General features: G+C 41.1%; 1 protein-coding gene across 2 annotated transcripts in view; it reads right to left on the bottom strand.

The window, feature by feature from the left end:
* sgcd (sarcoglycan, delta (dystrophin-associated glycoprotein)) overlaps positions 1 to 16866 on the bottom strand; it is a 206665-nt gene that overhangs the window by 61689 nt on the left and 128110 nt on the right. For both annotated transcript variants that reach the window (XM_085798245.1, XM_085798244.1), the window contains exons 3-5: positions 14972 to 15073; positions 5799 to 5886; positions 3376 to 3495 (exon numbers count right to left, since the gene is read on the bottom strand). In XM_085798245.1, the coding sequence (XP_085654371.1) occupies positions 3376 to 3495; positions 5799 to 5886; positions 14972 to 15073 (310 nt within the window). The remainder of the gene's footprint in view (positions 1 to 3375; positions 3496 to 5798; positions 5887 to 14971; positions 15074 to 16866) is intronic.

Here is a 16866-nt window from a genome sequence, read left to right as displayed (position 1 = left end):
CTCTGCTATCTAAAGTGTTCCCTTTTTTACAGTAGGGCCACAGGAACACTCTTAAGGATCCCCAGGCCCCTTTAAATGCTTGTATTATATAGGGAAATTGGAGAGAAACAGGAAATGGAAGAGAAAAACATGTAGTAAAGGATGCAGCCAGCAGGGACAAACCTGCTGCTCGGATGTCAGATACACAGATGGCCGGTCCGTGCCTGTGTACAGCTACACCTGGGCTTCGCCTTTGTGAGCAGAGGCAATGCTCCTCTGACGTCTGCTGCCTCTGTATGTGCGCGTTGCAGAGCCGCACATACAGTACAGAGGCAGCCTCTAGGGAATTATGTCAAACGCAACAAAATACTAAGCATTCTGTGCAAAGCGCCAGTCAATTTAAGCACATGCTTAATGGCCCCATGAAAAACAAAGAAAATATTTTCATCAATGAAAAAAAAAAAAAAAACCTGGACACTCCGGATAGGACGTAAAAAGTGGACATGTACGGGCAAAAGAGGATATTTGGTCACCCTTTGCTGCTTTGTTACGACATCACAAAGTTACAGTCCTGACAGCTGGTTTTCAGGCTCAGTTTTACAGGTTGTGTGCATGTCTCTTTAGACTGAAGCTTTAACACATTCATTGTGTTAATATTAGAACATAGACCTGATGTATAATCCAAAAAGGACATAAACCTCTCACTTTATTATAATGTGTGACCTTTAATAATGAGCTGGGTGATGATGAGAGGGTTGGATAAGATCATTTTTCCTCTCCAAAAAGTAGCACAAAGTAAAGGAGGAAAATTGGATGCAGGGTGTGAAAGTAAAATTACACTATATTACAGTATATAAGTGGTGAAAAGCTTAACAGTGTTTGTTCATGGAAGTTGGTAAAAATGTTTACACTTAACATCTTATTCATGTCTTAATTAAAACAACAAATGACTGTAAATGAATGTATATGGTGAAAACTCCAAAATTGCTCCTTAATATGTCACAGAGTTGTGTGTCCATTGCATCTTGCTGTGTATAATCACAGAGAATATTCTTAGAGCTGTAGAGTGCTGGAAAAAAGTCACATTAGCAGAAATCTGTCAATGCGTTGCTTTGAAGTTGCAAAACTAATTGTTTTTTTTATAATTAGTCTTACCTCAGTAAGTCAATACAATGTCTCCACACAACAGAGAGCTGCACATTAAATCAAGGTGCTCAATTGTCCAAACAACAGCTCTTATCCACTTCTTTTCATTGTGTTTCAAGTGGCATCAGCATCAGCATTCACCACTCCACCACTCAAGGTCTCAGAAATACACATTGTGTAGATTTTTCAAGTGTGAAACAACAAAAATAAAATATTATATAAATATTTGATTTTATGTGTTAGGAAATACAATTGTCCATGGTTCAAGTACATGCACGTGGCACAAAGTCACAGATCATGCAGCAGTCTTGTGACAAAAAATAAAAATAAAAAATAAATAAAGGGCCCATATCATGCAACATTCACTTTATACTGGTTTTGTAGCGGTTACATGTGTTCCCGTGGCCTTTTTCTGACGCCTGGAGGTGAAAAAAGCCTATTCACTCATTATTCACTCATTGCTTCACTTTTTTGAGATCGTATGCTAAATGGGCGAGTCACCTGCTGAGATATTTTCGGAACAGCAACAGTAAGGAGCAAGCAGCCCAAGTCTGCTGCAACAAGCAGCAAGCACTAGAATGAATTTTACTTCATCAGAGCCGCGCAAGGGACAGTGGCTGGAGTTTCTTTGAATGTTTTTCAAATTTTTGGATTGGTCAGGAAATAGTCAGCCAATCAGAAGAGAGGCTCAGAGCCTCCTTTCTTCTGATTGGCTGACGTTGACCATTTGTTAGTAGAGTTTGTGAGATAGACACATCTTTTTATGGGTTAACATTTGGAAATAAAACACGGTAAAGTATAAAATATGAGACCTTTAAGCTTAAACCCACCACTTCCTGTGGGCAGGCTACATTTCCCATCAGACTTTGCCCCAATTCTTTATCATCTCAGCAGATACAATATGTTTTTTTTTTTTTTAATTGTATGCAGATTCTCTCTTTATGATTGTATTTGTGTGTTCGTAGTGAGCTAATTTCATCGTCACCATCCTCTGTTAGCACCAAGCCTCTTTCACAGGATATCATCTGTCGCCAATGGCATCACTTGGAGGCTGACAGCTTAGTCACTTTCTTATCTCCTGTCACGAGCACAAAACTCATTTGTCTAAGGACTACATGTCACCTTCTCCCTACTGAGTCCTGTTGGCAAACATGAGCTCTTTTACAGGCCTGAATTCTCCCTTGCTCTGAAAAACGTATGAAATCCTCCTTATCCTCTCTTGCTAGTTGTCATCTTACTCCTATCAAACACAAGTACTACCAGCACAGATCTGAGCCCTGCTCCCTTCGCTACTGGCTGCTTATAATGCTAATATAAGCATTACATTCTTCTACTTTGCATTTATTCTATGTCAGGTTGACACATCACATCAGCTCAGTTACAGAAGTGTGGTGTACGTGTGCAGTGTGCACATTTTCTATAGGAATGGATAAAGCAACAAATTCCAGTTAGTAAAATGAGTCATAATTAAATTACACTTCACAGAGAGAAGAGTAAGTAAGCACTACATTTAGCCAGCGCCTTTAAAAAAAAAAGCACACATATCACGAGGAGGAGATAAAACGAGGACAGACTGTACAGTGAAGTGAAAACAGAGTAAAAACTATCTGTCCACAGGTTGAGGTGTTTTTGTTCTGTAGGTTGCATTACCACTGTTCAAATACATGAATCTGCTATGGACTCATAATCAAACGTCAGACTGACTGAATGATGCAGTATCTGATAAACATCCAGATCAGTAACTGCAGACAACACCGTGAATGAGGAAGGATGTAATTACCTTAGCATTAGGCAGCAGATGAATCAACACAAGTATGTTGTGTTGTGAGTGAGTCTGTTTTCCTATTTAGATCAAGCATTGAAAATATCCATTTAGAGGAAAAAGGCAGAGGTCAGGCGAAGCCAATAGACTAAGCAATTTAACTGACAAGACCACTTTAGGTATGTTAAGAAATGAAGAACTCAGGCAGTAACATAAATCTTTCAGCTCAGGGATGTTGAGAGGTTTTAAAGAGACAAGGTTAAAGTTTTACCTTTTCTCCTCACTGCACAAAGAATCTAAAGATCCTTGATGTCAACATCACAAAACAACCACAACCAAACAAAAAGTAAAAATCGCAGCAACAACTCTGTGTAGCTTCGGAGAAACAAACAGCCTGTGATCATCAGAACCCACTTTGATTTCACTCTTTGGCTCCTGACAACGCGCTCAGACTTTTGCAGACATGACGGGCCCAGCCGGTCACTCACCCATCACTCGGAGCCTCTCGGCGCCCACCACCACCTCCTGCTCGTTAGCGGAGAAAAGCAGCTTCCCAGAGGTGGATTTGACTTCAAATGTCTTGCCTCGTGCTTTAAATCCACTGGATCCTGAACCGAACACACAGAAAGAGAGGAGACATCAAAGAGGAGCGACTTGGAGCCAGTATTTGGAAAAAGAAACCAAGTGAAAGACATGCAATGTGTCCTGCAGGACCTGCTGACTTCAGCAAATAAATGCTCTTTTCTTCTTTACTTCAAAAGCAAACTATCACAGAGTAAAGTCACTGGTTTCTTTCCTGTAAACAAATCAATCAAACACATGTCATAAACAGTCAGATCTTAAATAATGATGAAACAGAGAAGGTGTCATGTTGCATTGTGTTATTTTGTTATTATTACTGTTTCGGTCACTTATGCTATAATAATCTTTTAGCAGGAATTAAGAAGATTTTCCCTAAGTAATATCATGTGAACACAGCAAGCTGAAGCTGCATTTCCGTGTCAGACATGCAGTTCTTTTAGCTCATGTTTTGGTGTCAACCAACTCCTGAGATGAATATTGCTTAGCTGCCAGGTGTTTGACACTGACTTTGTCTGTTTGTAAAGGCAGGTAGGTACAGTAGGGCTAAGTAGAGTGAGGGCTAGGAGTGACTTTTTTTTATATTACACAGAACCACCTGATCCATAGACCTATTTCTTTATAGGTGTGTCTTGGCAGGAGGTAGGACAACTGTATTCCATTAAGGTGAGCAGGTCCCATGTCCTGGTTTAATGTGTGTTAAACTCATATGTGCCTCACAATGACAAAATGTCATATTATCAAAAAACAAAGTTTTGTATATAATCATATTTTCACATATTTAGGGAAACAAATACCTGAACATACCACACACATGAAGGGAACCCACATTGAGAAACAGCTAATATGCTTAACAAAAGAGCCACACACATTAATAGAGCCACTGTTCAAGCCTGCATGGTGGAGCCAATGTTTTTTTTAAGGTTGAGGTGGTAAAATGTCTTAAAAAAGGAACAGACTTTTTGTTTAAAAATAATAATAAAAAAAATTAAACCAGCCATGACATCTAACTTCCTTAGTGAATAGGAGTTACAATACATTAGTGCAACTAGTTCATCATGTAAGAAAAGTGAGAGTTAACAGGGTATTGACAGATGGAGGATGAGCAGTTTTGGCTCTGACAAATCTGCCAGCTGTTTTGGAAACATCAGCTCTGCGACAAGTTTATGTATCTACTTTGATTCCATCCAAAAAGCTGTCAGTCAACACTCTGAACCCCGGAGAAGCAGAAGTAACAGACATGTTGAGAGGAGTAAGTAAAAAACTGTATCATTCAGATGTGGCCAGTTGGTGAAAGAGGTTTTGCATCATGTCATGAGTAGAGAACAAGAAAAAAAAACCCACACACGCGCAGATTTCACTGAAAGTGCAGAGAATTTGTTCAGACTTGAGAAGCCAAAACTGTGAACAGTGTCACGGAACAGACAATGTAGACAACTTCCTCCAACTCAAATTGCTTTGTCTCACGCAGCGGCAGAAAACACTTAGCGCCGGGTGTGACTGATTGACAGACACGCAATTGATTCTGTCACTCTGCATCTGCAGTTCCTCCTGACACCAACAGCCGTTTAGTCATCTATGAGACACATCTGCGAAGACTCCGTCCTCCTCCTCGAGCCCAAAAGGCAAATGTCAGCACACTGTTTAACGTTCGAGACACTTCCTGTGCATGTTTGCACAAAGTGATTTCCAATTCACCATAGACGGCCCATCTCTATTAGACTGTGACAGCTGGAAAATGTGGGAATGTAAAGAAGAAAGTGCGATGGCAAAGTTACGGTGCAGTGACTGAGACTAGTACCGTCACAGTGAGGGAGAAAGTTATGACGTGCTAATGTTTAATGCTGGAAATGAAGAAATGACTTCTGACAGAACAGTCTGAACTCCCCCGAAGGTTTCTGACATGAATCTAAGGAGCTGTGAAATGAGTAAAATGGTTGGAGATAAAAAGAAAACTCCCACATATGATTCTTGTTCTCTCTTAGTTTGCTTTAATCGTAGTTTTAATGTGAAATACCGGATAATTTCACCTCATTGGATCTAAAGTAACTCTTCAAATAAAACAATATGGAAATGGAAAATCATGATGGGTGATAAAAAAAGATCAGTTTCATGGCAATAAAATGCTAAATGTGTCCAAAGACTCAGAAAAAGTCTCTTCACTGACTAATAGAAGGTATGAAAACCCTGCATGTTGTGCATCTGTTGCAGCTGATGTCGTCAGTGTTGTTAGATTTTTCTTAGGTTTGATGTTTTTTTTGAAAAACGTCTCAATCATATCAAAAAGAAAACATGAATAAAGTAGATGAAAGCAGCTTGTGTTTCTTCTTACCTGTTACGAGTTGTGTGAGCAGCTGGTTGTTGCTGCCCATGATATTGACCGACACGTTTCTGGACGACTGCAGGAACAGCGGCCGACCCTGTGGAGAGACACAGGCACAGTTACTCATTTAGTTTGAGCTGCAATGGTCATGAAACTATGGAGATGTAAGGAAGCCAATCTGCACATATAGACTTCTTTTGTGGCTCATTGCAGCTTGGGGCATATTGGACTTCTATGCTGCATTTCAAAAAACCCGCTGATAAAATATCTGGCCCCAACCTTACCCTTGTGTTAAACTAATAAAATCAAGTCTTAACCATTGAACAGCTCCTTGGAGACAGATGTTAGGATGTGGGAACTTTATCTAGCCCACCTCATCAAAGCATGTTTTTCAAAAAACATCATTAAAGATGATTCTATGATCTGCTCTGTGTTTGAGGTCTGAGGTTTATTCGTCCTGAAATGCAGACTGCAGGAGCACACTTTACATACTGCCCTTTCTGCACGACTCCAGTTCTGTTGTGACTTTCTGTAAATATGAAGTCTTTCCCCTTGACTCTCATCAAGTGTCAGGTGAATGTGGGAGGTGATGGTTTTTCCCAGTAAAGCATCTTGAGATAATTAATGGATGTTATGATTTGTCAATGGACAAGTTCAACTGAATCGAAAATTGCAACTTCATGAGGAATAGCAGTTGCAGAGCCACATTTGTAGGACCTAAATTGTTCTAAACATGTGTAGAGCTACATAAACCCTCACCAATTCACTAGGGGGTGCTATAGCAAAAAACTTGGGTTCTAAAAATGTTAACTGTGGTGCCCAAAAGCCCTGAAACTGCGCAAATCTGGTCCTGAACACCACCAAGACCAAGGAGCTCATCGTGGACTTCTGGAGAAATAAAACGGACATTCATCCACTCTACATAAATGGGGGCTGTGTGGAGAGGGTGACAACATTAGAGTTCCTAGAGGTCCAGATTGCAGATGGCCTGAGCGACAACACCACAGAGCTGGTAAGGAGGTCACAGCAGAGACTCTACTTCCTGAGACTTCTTATATTAGGAAGAACTGCCTCACCCAGAAAATACTACCTGGCCTTCTACCACTGTTGCACTGAAAATATGCTGACATACTGTCTGTGTGTGTGGTATGCCAGTTGCACAGTAGCAGAGGAGGCAGTGCTTCAGCGGGTCATAACTACCGCTCAAAAAATCATCGGCTGCACTCTACCCACTTTGGATGAACCTTTTGGCTCCCACTGTCTCACAAAAAGAAATCCTCAAAGACAAAACACACTCAGGTCACTGTCTTTTTGAGTTAATGCCCTCCGACAGAAGATACAGGACAATCAAAGTTAGAACAAACTGTTTAAAAAACAGCTTTTAACCCCAAAGCACAAATTGCACTCAATGCTGAGTGAGGCTGTGGGTGGTGAGTGGGAGTGTGGGAATAGAAGGTGAAATAGGTAAAGGACAGTATATTGTATGTTTCTTTTTGTGTGTTTTATGTCTTAATGTTTTTATGAATTTGTACGGCAGAAGACACAATTCAATTTCACCATTGTGGAAATGACAATGGCAAATATATCTATCTATCTGATAGATAGATAGATAGATAGATAGATAGATAGATAGATAGATAGATAGATAGATAGATAGATAGATAGATAGATAGATAGATAGATAGATAGATAGATAGATAGATAGATAGATAGATAGATAGATAGATAGATAGCATGTCGATCAGTGAAAACATGGACAATTTTACAACGCTGTGCATTTTCTATGTGCTGAGTAATTCAACTCCAAACAACATTATCTGGGTGTATTAGTCTGATAGGACTAACAGAAAGTCATACTGCGACAATCTTGTTTTATTTTGCTACTTTCGTTCCAGTTTGAGACACGTCACCTGACTGGCTACCATGTTGACTTGAGAGTTGGGTTTTGTAAGCTGGGCCGGCAAAGAAGTAGGAGGGCACAAACACAGAGAGACGTTCATACAGATGTACGACTTAGCAGACACACAGAGTAACTGTCCGAGTGAAGAGTCCTCAGCCTCCACTCTGTTTGATAACTCCTATTTTCCAGAGAGCAATCTGTAATGCTGATCACGTCGGACACTCTGCTCTTTCTGTGCCTGACTAATCTTCATGCCTCAGTCAACTTCTTAATTAGAGATAACAGCCTGACCATTGTGCGGCGTTCACAGCCGAGGAGGGATATGCCTTGTGTGTATATTACTGATAACATTATGGCTCTTGCCAAACTTATTGAAGTTCCCACAGTAAATACCGCAAATGTATGATATACAAGCAAGAAGTTATTACAATAACAATGTGCTGTGAACTGAATGTAAAACTGACAGGAAGTACGACAGGTGTTGATACAGTACATGGAAGGTGTTACTGTGCCGACAATTACATCAACATTAACTGCGGAGTTGTTAAGACATCAGGTTCAGAGTTTATGTGGGATCTTATTATTTCTTTAATTTTGACGACTAACATAACTGTTAATTTTCCAGAATTACTGTCCTATACAATGAAACATTCATCCATGTAACAGCCAACACTCAACCACTCAACAACAGCAATAAAACACAAACATTATGACCCAACACAAGCATTTTGTTAAATATAGTCTGCCCAGCTGAGCTTGTATCATAAAATAACTCATTATTATAATTATGAAGGGGAAAACAAACTTTTGCAGAAGTTTATGCTTAGATTAACATATTTAAAAAATGATCACACAATATCAAACTACTTAGTAAGAATGTAGTTATTTGGCTCATTGTCGACTGGATGTGTACTGACGCTGTGGGTGCTGCTGGGACTCAGTGTGGGAGAGAGCTGTCACAGCTAAATTGATATAGAATAGAATAGAATAGAAAATACTTGATTAATCCCTATGAGGGAAATTCAGATCGTCAAGTGATATGATAACAATGTATGAGCCCACATTTGTACAACATGTCTGAACTGTGCTTGTTTGTTGAAATTGTTTAATTGAGAGAAGAACAGTGTGTGGTGATTGTAAGGAGGCACACTGTTTTCTTTGAAGTTCTCAAGTTCACTGCCAATTTCCAGAGGTTAATCTGAGGTTCTTCCTTATCCCTGCGTCTCACACCAGTGCACAATTTAGATTTTATGAGTGCCCTTGAGTAACAGAGTGGCTAAAAACCACCCAGCTGGGATCTAACTAAAACTTCCTTCACACTGCAGCGAGGCACTTGTCTGACAAACCCAACATCAGGCCCAGAGAGAAAAAAAAGATATCAACTGGAAACACAGCAGACAGATGAGAGGAGAAGAACTGAGGCTGTGTGGCTCCTCGGCACAAACACAACACTAGCCCCACTTGAAAGCTCTTTGAGGGCCCCTTGAGCTTAGGTGGACCCCCACATATTTGCCTGGCGATGTGGGTCATTCTGTTGCTGTTTTATACGGGTTGTGTTTGGCTGATGGATTTACCTCTCTGTAGATGGTTTTTCCATGACCTCGGTGAGATTTCACCCAGTTTCTCTCACGATGTTCAACTTGTGTCTGCACGCCTCGGTGCTGACAACACACCACACACTCATTAGCTCTAATTACCTGCAGCTGTGCCTAGCTCAATAATACAGAGGAGACTTCCCTTTTCGATTTTTGTCAGTGAATTCAGGTTCATAAATGAGAACATGCCAGGTTGTCCAAGAAGTAAACACAGTTCCTGCTGAACAATCTATTTCATTAATCAATTCATTCAGCCATTAATTTGTCCACCATCTCATTTGTTTCCTTTTAATATACAGATGCAGCAGAGCCTCATTTAGTGATGCTTCCAAGAACAATCAATACATGGCAGTATATCAGATGCTCAGCTGTCAATCAAATAAAGGAATAAAATGCTCCCAAAATAACTTGAAGGTGTCAACAGGGGGAGGATCTATCACACCTGGGTGTTGGTAATAAATTAAGAATGAGTAAATCTACTGATATATCCATGATTTTTTGGGGAGCATGCGCTTCAACTGGGAGCAGCAAAGTCTGGTAGCAGCTCTGAGTTTTTACTCAAACCCAACCTGCTTTATTTCTGTTGTGTTTCTGTCGTATTTTGTCAACTACTGATGGACACATCTGTGAGGAGAGGAGATTCTCCAGAGAAGAGCTTCTTTCATTGAAAATGGAGCAAGTCCGGAGGATGTTATCCTGTTCCAAGAGGTGCTTTCGTGGCTGTTGTGTTGCTGGTGGTGCAGAGTTGAAGGCTTTGAGGTGGAGATGTACTGTGGGTCCGGAATTTCCTTTTGGGAATTAATAATATAATTTGTATTTGTATGTGGTTTCAACAGCAGTAGAAACAGTCGACTCAAATTAACTGGACCGTGAGCTCCATTAGAGGCATGCTGGGTAAGATGGCAGTTAATGCGATGCTACTTGGTTTGTGTAACACTGACATGTTGTTGCTCTCCACGGCATCAAGCCTGAGCTTCAAAACCACCAGCAGCAGCAGCAGCATCTCTGTGGAGTAAAGCATGACTAGTTTTCACAGCAGCCACGTTATCGCTCCATCTCTTCACACTGTTTATCCTGCCACAGTCTCTCCAAACGCCTCACAGAGGCTACTGCTCCAGTCTTCGGGGGCTGTTTGTGTACAGTACATGCATTTAGTTTGTTGTTGTGTGGCACTTCTGATCCTGCCTGCCTCTTCCTCACTAATGCAGCAGACCATATTACTCCCGGCAGGAGGCTTCTCGCACTGAGCGGAACAGGCAGACGGAGACGAAGGGAGAGAGAGCGAGGGGGAACGGTGAGAAAAGACGTGTGGATTGGAGTTGGTTATAGAAATATTCTAGCTGCTCCAAAGGCTCAAAAACCTCAGTGTTTGAATTAAACCTCAGTAAGTCGAGCCAAAGGAGCAATTTTCAGCAGCAGAACGTGGAGTCTGCAGCAGAAATCCAACCTGGTCTAATCAAAATCAATCTACAGCTTAGCATCCAGGCTCACCGTAGTGGTGGTGTGAAACAGTACCAGTGTTTAAGCAGTGGTGGATGTTTAGTTAATTAATGAGTTAATATATCAGTTAAAAATAAAGCCCACTGGCTCTGACTAGATTCACATGTGAGGATTTGGTCATTTTTTGTCCAATTAAAACTGTTGTCCATTGTATTGTTGGTTTGTTCGCTTTTATTTTCACAGACAGTATGCAAGTTAGAATAATTACGCAGTGGGTAGAGCGGCCGCCCCATGTAGAGGCTACAGTCCTCGCCTCAGGCGTCCCCGGTTCGAATCCCGCGTCGGGCAGACCTTTCCTGCGTGTCATTCCCCCTCTCTCTGCCTCCCCATTTCCTGTCCATCTCTACTGTCATCACTATCAAATAAAGGCAAAAAGCCGAAAAATATACTTTAAAAAAAAAAAAAAAAATGTGTGAAAACTATAGTGTTTACTATTTTTATAGTGACATGGAGGCAGCAGAAAGAAGCTGTAAACCTGTTTGTTTACACATCCAGTCGATATGAATTAACATTAAAATTCATAGACAAAATGTGAATCCACTATTCAAAGTGTTAAACTGGCAGGCAGGTGTGAAGTGCACACTTTCTGTTGCTTCTGTGTCATAACGGTATTTAAAAGTCTCGCAAATTGTAGATCTAAAGGAAGCTCTTTGGTGGCAGGATAGAAAGAGAGGAAATGCATAAACTTCAAGTGATTTTATTACAGAGGTGTCTCAAACGCATCATTTTGCTGATCCACAGCAGCTCATCAGTCAGCTCCCCTAGCGGTGCTCCTGCTGCTCCTCTAAACTGAAAGAGCACTGATCTGAATCTGCTGCAGGTACTTCACACAGCCCCATCAAATAACCCAGCCATGACTTAACTGTAGCACCTAGACCTGTTTTATAATCAAAAGAGACATGGAGGTCTTTCTCACTTTAATACAGGACCCTTAACGGGGGAATAACTGGGGTTTTTCCTCTGTTTCATTTATTTATGTTGCTCCCTCCATCCCTCTTCTCCTGGACTGACCACTTCCAATCCCATCACCACCTCCTCCTCTGCATTATTATTCCTCTCACCCTGTCTGCTGAAGCTACCAGCCATCTATCCTGTTTCTGTCCTCTTGTGTTTATATCTCCCTCAGCTCTACTGTTTTGCATCTTGTCTCCTCTCTTACTCCATATCTGCCTGTTAATTTTTTCCCCCCATTCTTCTCGTCGTTTTCACTTCCACGTCCATTCTACTTATCTCGCCAGGATTTCCAGGACAATATTTAGATTTTACAGCACTAAGAAAATATTTTTTTTTTTCACTTTTTTTTCCATGGACAAAGATGAATTCAGCAGCCTGCAGCTACATACCCCAGCATTATTATTCTACTAACCACAGTTTGTCATTGACTGGCACTGCGGCGCGTGAACACACCTCAGATCTGCTCCTCCTCTCACCACGTGACGAGACAAGCACTAGACAAGCACTTGGTTTTAATACACTGCAACCATGTTGTGCTTGTTTGAGTCTGTGTTGAACTTGGCTGCCTCCCACACGTCACAGTCTGTCAGAATACACTCGCCGACTTCCTATCCCTCATTCTAATTCAGCCCTTCTCCATCTGTCTTCCTCTTTCTCTCTCTATTACTGACTTCTCCTTCTCTGCTCCCATCCCTCATCTCCATCCCCCCGTTCTCACTCTCGCTCTCCGTGCTCCTGTCCCCATCCCTCATCCTCCCTCTTAGCTCGCGTAAGGTCCTAGACAGCAGAGATAAAGCGTGCCGCTCTCTGGCATATCTGTCCGCTACCTAGCTATTATTACTGCAAGAGCTGAATAGACCGAGGGGGGGAGGGTGGAGGGAGTGCTTCTCCCTTTATCGTGCCCATCTCTTAGTATCACTGACATCTCCAGGCTTGGATCCTCCCCTGGCTTCGTTCGGCGGAAGCTCCTCAGAGTCGGAATCTCAGGACAGACTATGCAGCTGGTTCGGTAAACCCCGAAGATTCACTGCAAGAAAACAACTGATGCTGAAGTTGTGGCTCCGAGCGGAGACACTGGAGACGGTGTGTTAATAATGCTGCCAAGGCTGTTGGCTGTTGTGTTCGTTTTGTTTCCCCCACTGAGACCATCTGCTTTGAAACAGGTGCACCATTGGGGCTGTATGTGTTCGTCATGATGTATTTTCTTGTCTTGTTGTGATAAGACATGACATGAAATTACATGGTTTATGATACAACATGACACATAACAGAGGTGTCTCCTCCTGTTTTTTTCCTGTCACAGTATGGCATAACACAAAACAAAAACAGGAAAGGACTCGCAACACTGTATGAGCTCCCCAAAGTACAAAAATTTATTAGAGGACTATAAAAAGGACAACGTTTCGAGCAGTGCGCTCTTCGTCAGGTCAATGATTGACTTCACACAGCCCCATCAAATAACCCGCGCTCTTCGTCAGGTCAATGATTGACCTGACGAAGAGCGCACTGCTCGTCAATCATTGACCTGACGAAGAGCGCACTGCTCGAAACGTTGTCCTTTTTATAGTCCTCTAATAAATTTTTGTACTTTGGGGAGCTCATACAGTGTTGCGAGTCCTTTCCTGTTTTTGATTATCGTTTCCTTGGACTCAGCACCTGGCTGCATTTCTGGATGTGCGCGAGCCTTCTTTTGTTCATAACACAAAACAACACATGCAAATACACAAGTACAAAGGTGGTCAATAAAAAAAAGGAGTTGACCAATTGATTGTTTCATCTGAGTGTTTTTCAGACATATCCATATCAGCATTACGGTATGTGTCGGCAAACAAGAACTGATGTGAAGACTGTTTTGCATCTTCAAACTTTGCAGGTGAACTGCAAGCTGTCTGGATTTAGTTTAGAAATGCCTACAGAGCAAATGTTTAATTATTCATTACAGTCTTTTGACCTTTTTCTATATTTTATTTACATTTTCCAAGAGTTTACTGCCGTGCTGCACTGAGGCCATTTTGAATAATAAAAGTTATTTATTGATTAATTGTTAACTCTTGCCTCCATTACATATTTGTACCATTGCAAAAATATGTGTTTATGTAAACATGAGAAATATCTGCTGATTAATTAATTAATTTTTCACATTGGCCCCCAAATCTCCTATCAGTCAGGCCTGAAATAAATAGAACCAAATAAATCAGGCAGATTTTTTCTTTCAATCACCCCTTCCAGGTTTCTGAACACTGACATCCACCATTACCATACTGTAGGTCTCTGTTAAAGGACATGAAGCAGAGACACCAAGAAGGCCCAATTCTCCAAATTTGGAAAAAAGATCATACAAACTGAAAGTCTAACATAGGCAGCTGAAAAGTGTTTTAATGCACGGGCATTTGGGTTTGATCTTCAGACCATGTTGACTTGCTGGGGACAACAAGGACAGGGTTGCTCCTTCAACTCTAAACAATCTGTGGAGGTTTTCTGGACACACCTAACCAAGAGGAGAACCAAAGGCAGAGCCAGAGCAAATGAGACGGACTACAACTTCTATCTGACCTGGACATGCTCCAGTATCCCCCCAGGAGCAGTGGATGGAGAATAGAACATTTTGGCTTCTTGGCTCAGTCTACTGACAATAGAACCTGAGCCAAAATACGAAGCAGGGAATGGACAGATGATTTTCAGCTACCCTGGTGAAAAACTTAGGTGTAGTTGCTACATACCTAGTTTCATTCTACAGGTAAGGAAACTGTGTTTAATTCCTTATTACGGCAACATTTAGACACTTGGTAAGATCAGTAATTGCTGTGAGGATGTGTAAAGCTTCCAGAGTGAGTCGCAACAGAACTGTGTATTTTCCAGGGTGTAAGACGTTGGCTTCAGGACATCAGGCTTTCCCACTCAGAGTCATTAGACACTAATCTCTTCACACTACTGCGCTATCTCACCTCATGTTGAGCGTTGTCATCCACACAGTGTCACATCGCTCACTGTGTTTTGCTGCTGTGGCTCATCAGTACACGAGAAAAAATAAATGTGCTCGAAACAAATTTACACATTCACAGTTTTGTATTAATTTGGGAAACGCTGTGTGACACAGCTACTGTATATAGCGTTGACACGCTGCTAATGTGATGAGTGCTTCTGCTGGTGCTGATTTTAACTGTGAGGGAGAGAAAGATCGTGTGTGTGGTGTTTATGCAAAGAGGGTGTGTAGTCGGGAGTGTGTGACTTACTGGTTTGGACTGGATTTCTTTGGCATAGAGGGGTTGGAGGAACTCGGAGTCCCCCTCCAGTTTCAGGCCCTTCTCTGTTATTCTGAGGTTGCCCATGCCGTCCTATGAGGGACAAAGACACTATTAGTTCATAGGGAAATATCAGCAGGTCATAACTTCCACATGCAAACATCCTGATTCATGTATCAGTGATTTGCATCACTGATCCAACTGTCCTCATGGGAATTTCATTTTTCCACCAGATGTTGGAAACCTTCCCCTGAGAGGACTGCATCACATCACATCATCTCTGCAGATTCATCAGCTGCTTGTTCATCCAGTTCTAAACATCCCAGAGGTGTTCTACTGGGTTCAGATCTCAAGTTCACCGAATTCAAGCTCTTATATTGTGACACAGAGCATTATGCTGTTGTAAGACAGCATTAGAAGTGTTTAATCGTGACAGCAACAACCAGTGGGATCATTCTCCTCTGGCCTCTGTTAACTGTGTATGAAAACACCACCAGCTAAGAAATTATGCTATAACCACAACACCACATCTTTTCTTCACTCTGATGTTTGCTGTGAACATTAACAGAAGCTCCTGCTTCTGTATCTTCATGGTTTTATGAACTGTCCTGCTGCCACACAATTGGTTGACTGGATAATTGCATTAATTGCTTAGTGAGAGGCTCAACAGAATTTGATTTCTTTACATTTTCTTTTTTTAACATTTTATAGATTACCAACAAGTCCAGGTGTAGAAAACTCTTTTAAATATCACATTCAGGTTGTGACAATAAACACTGAATTATTGATTTAATAAGTTATGAAACAACAGAAGAAGATATTTTTACAGGCTCATATGAAGCTGTCGCAGACAGGTACAATGTCCTGAGGCTAACTTAGGTAAAGTTTTATTTAGATTTTCCTGATTTGTGTTCTTGCTCATCATCAAGAATGAGTCAGTGCCTGTGGGCGAGCCAAGACTCTTCACTCTTTCATCATGTGTTTCCTGCCAATATGGTGCAGATCCGTGAACACAAGTCCAACACCTGCTACTTTATTTCTGACACCTGCAGCTTCATAAGAAACACCTGGTTCTTTATCCTTGTGTGCGGTATGACTACGCGTGGGAAAAGTTAAACTTATAATCTCACACACTTGATGGAGTGAGATGAGATGTTACAGTGCTACCATATAGAAACTCACCGTGCACTGTACATGGAGCGTCTTATGCTCATTAAACCATCTCATTAATCAGCTGCCTTAATCTCTTAATCTTTCTTAATGCTGTGGTTTGACTTGTGAATTAGTATTACAAACTGACCCATTAGCATGCATAGTATACATGTTGCATATATAAACAGAACCTGTGGTGAAACATATTAAGTTGTAGATGTCAGATGTACTTGGACCAGGAACCTGTTGGGAAATTGGGCAACTTGTAGTTTTATGTGTGTATAATTCTAGATGTCACGTAAAAGCATGTCAATGCCGCAAATATACCTATTTAGACTTGCATATTTACAGTAATATGCGTCACATATGTTGTTCATTATAAAAGTATAACATAATGAGAATATAAATGACCATATGATATTAATAATATAATTACATATATTTTTTGTGTTATGAACTATCTTCATCTATCCAGATGTGATAATGACTTATTCCCTCTTGATGGTATTATGCCACCGTGTCTAGGGGATCTGGGGAGTAAGGGAAAACCAGATATCAATTTATGATTGTTAATCAATTCAACTTAAATGCAACGTAGGCTATTAACAGAAAGAGAGCTCCTTGATAGCGATTCACGACTCACTAAAAAACTAAACTAAAGTTGACACCAAACACCCTCCGAGCCACAGGAAGTAAAGGAAGCAAGGCCACCATTGGTGGCTCAACCCACACAC

This window comes from Trachurus japonicus, chromosome 14 (assembly GCF_045865225.1).
Source record: "Trachurus japonicus isolate A0001 chromosome 14, Traja_1.0".
In the NCBI taxonomy this organism is placed as follows: domain Eukaryota; kingdom Metazoa; phylum Chordata; class Actinopteri; order Carangiformes; family Carangidae; genus Trachurus; species Trachurus japonicus.
This window is presented reverse-complemented; position numbering and strand designations above follow the sequence as displayed.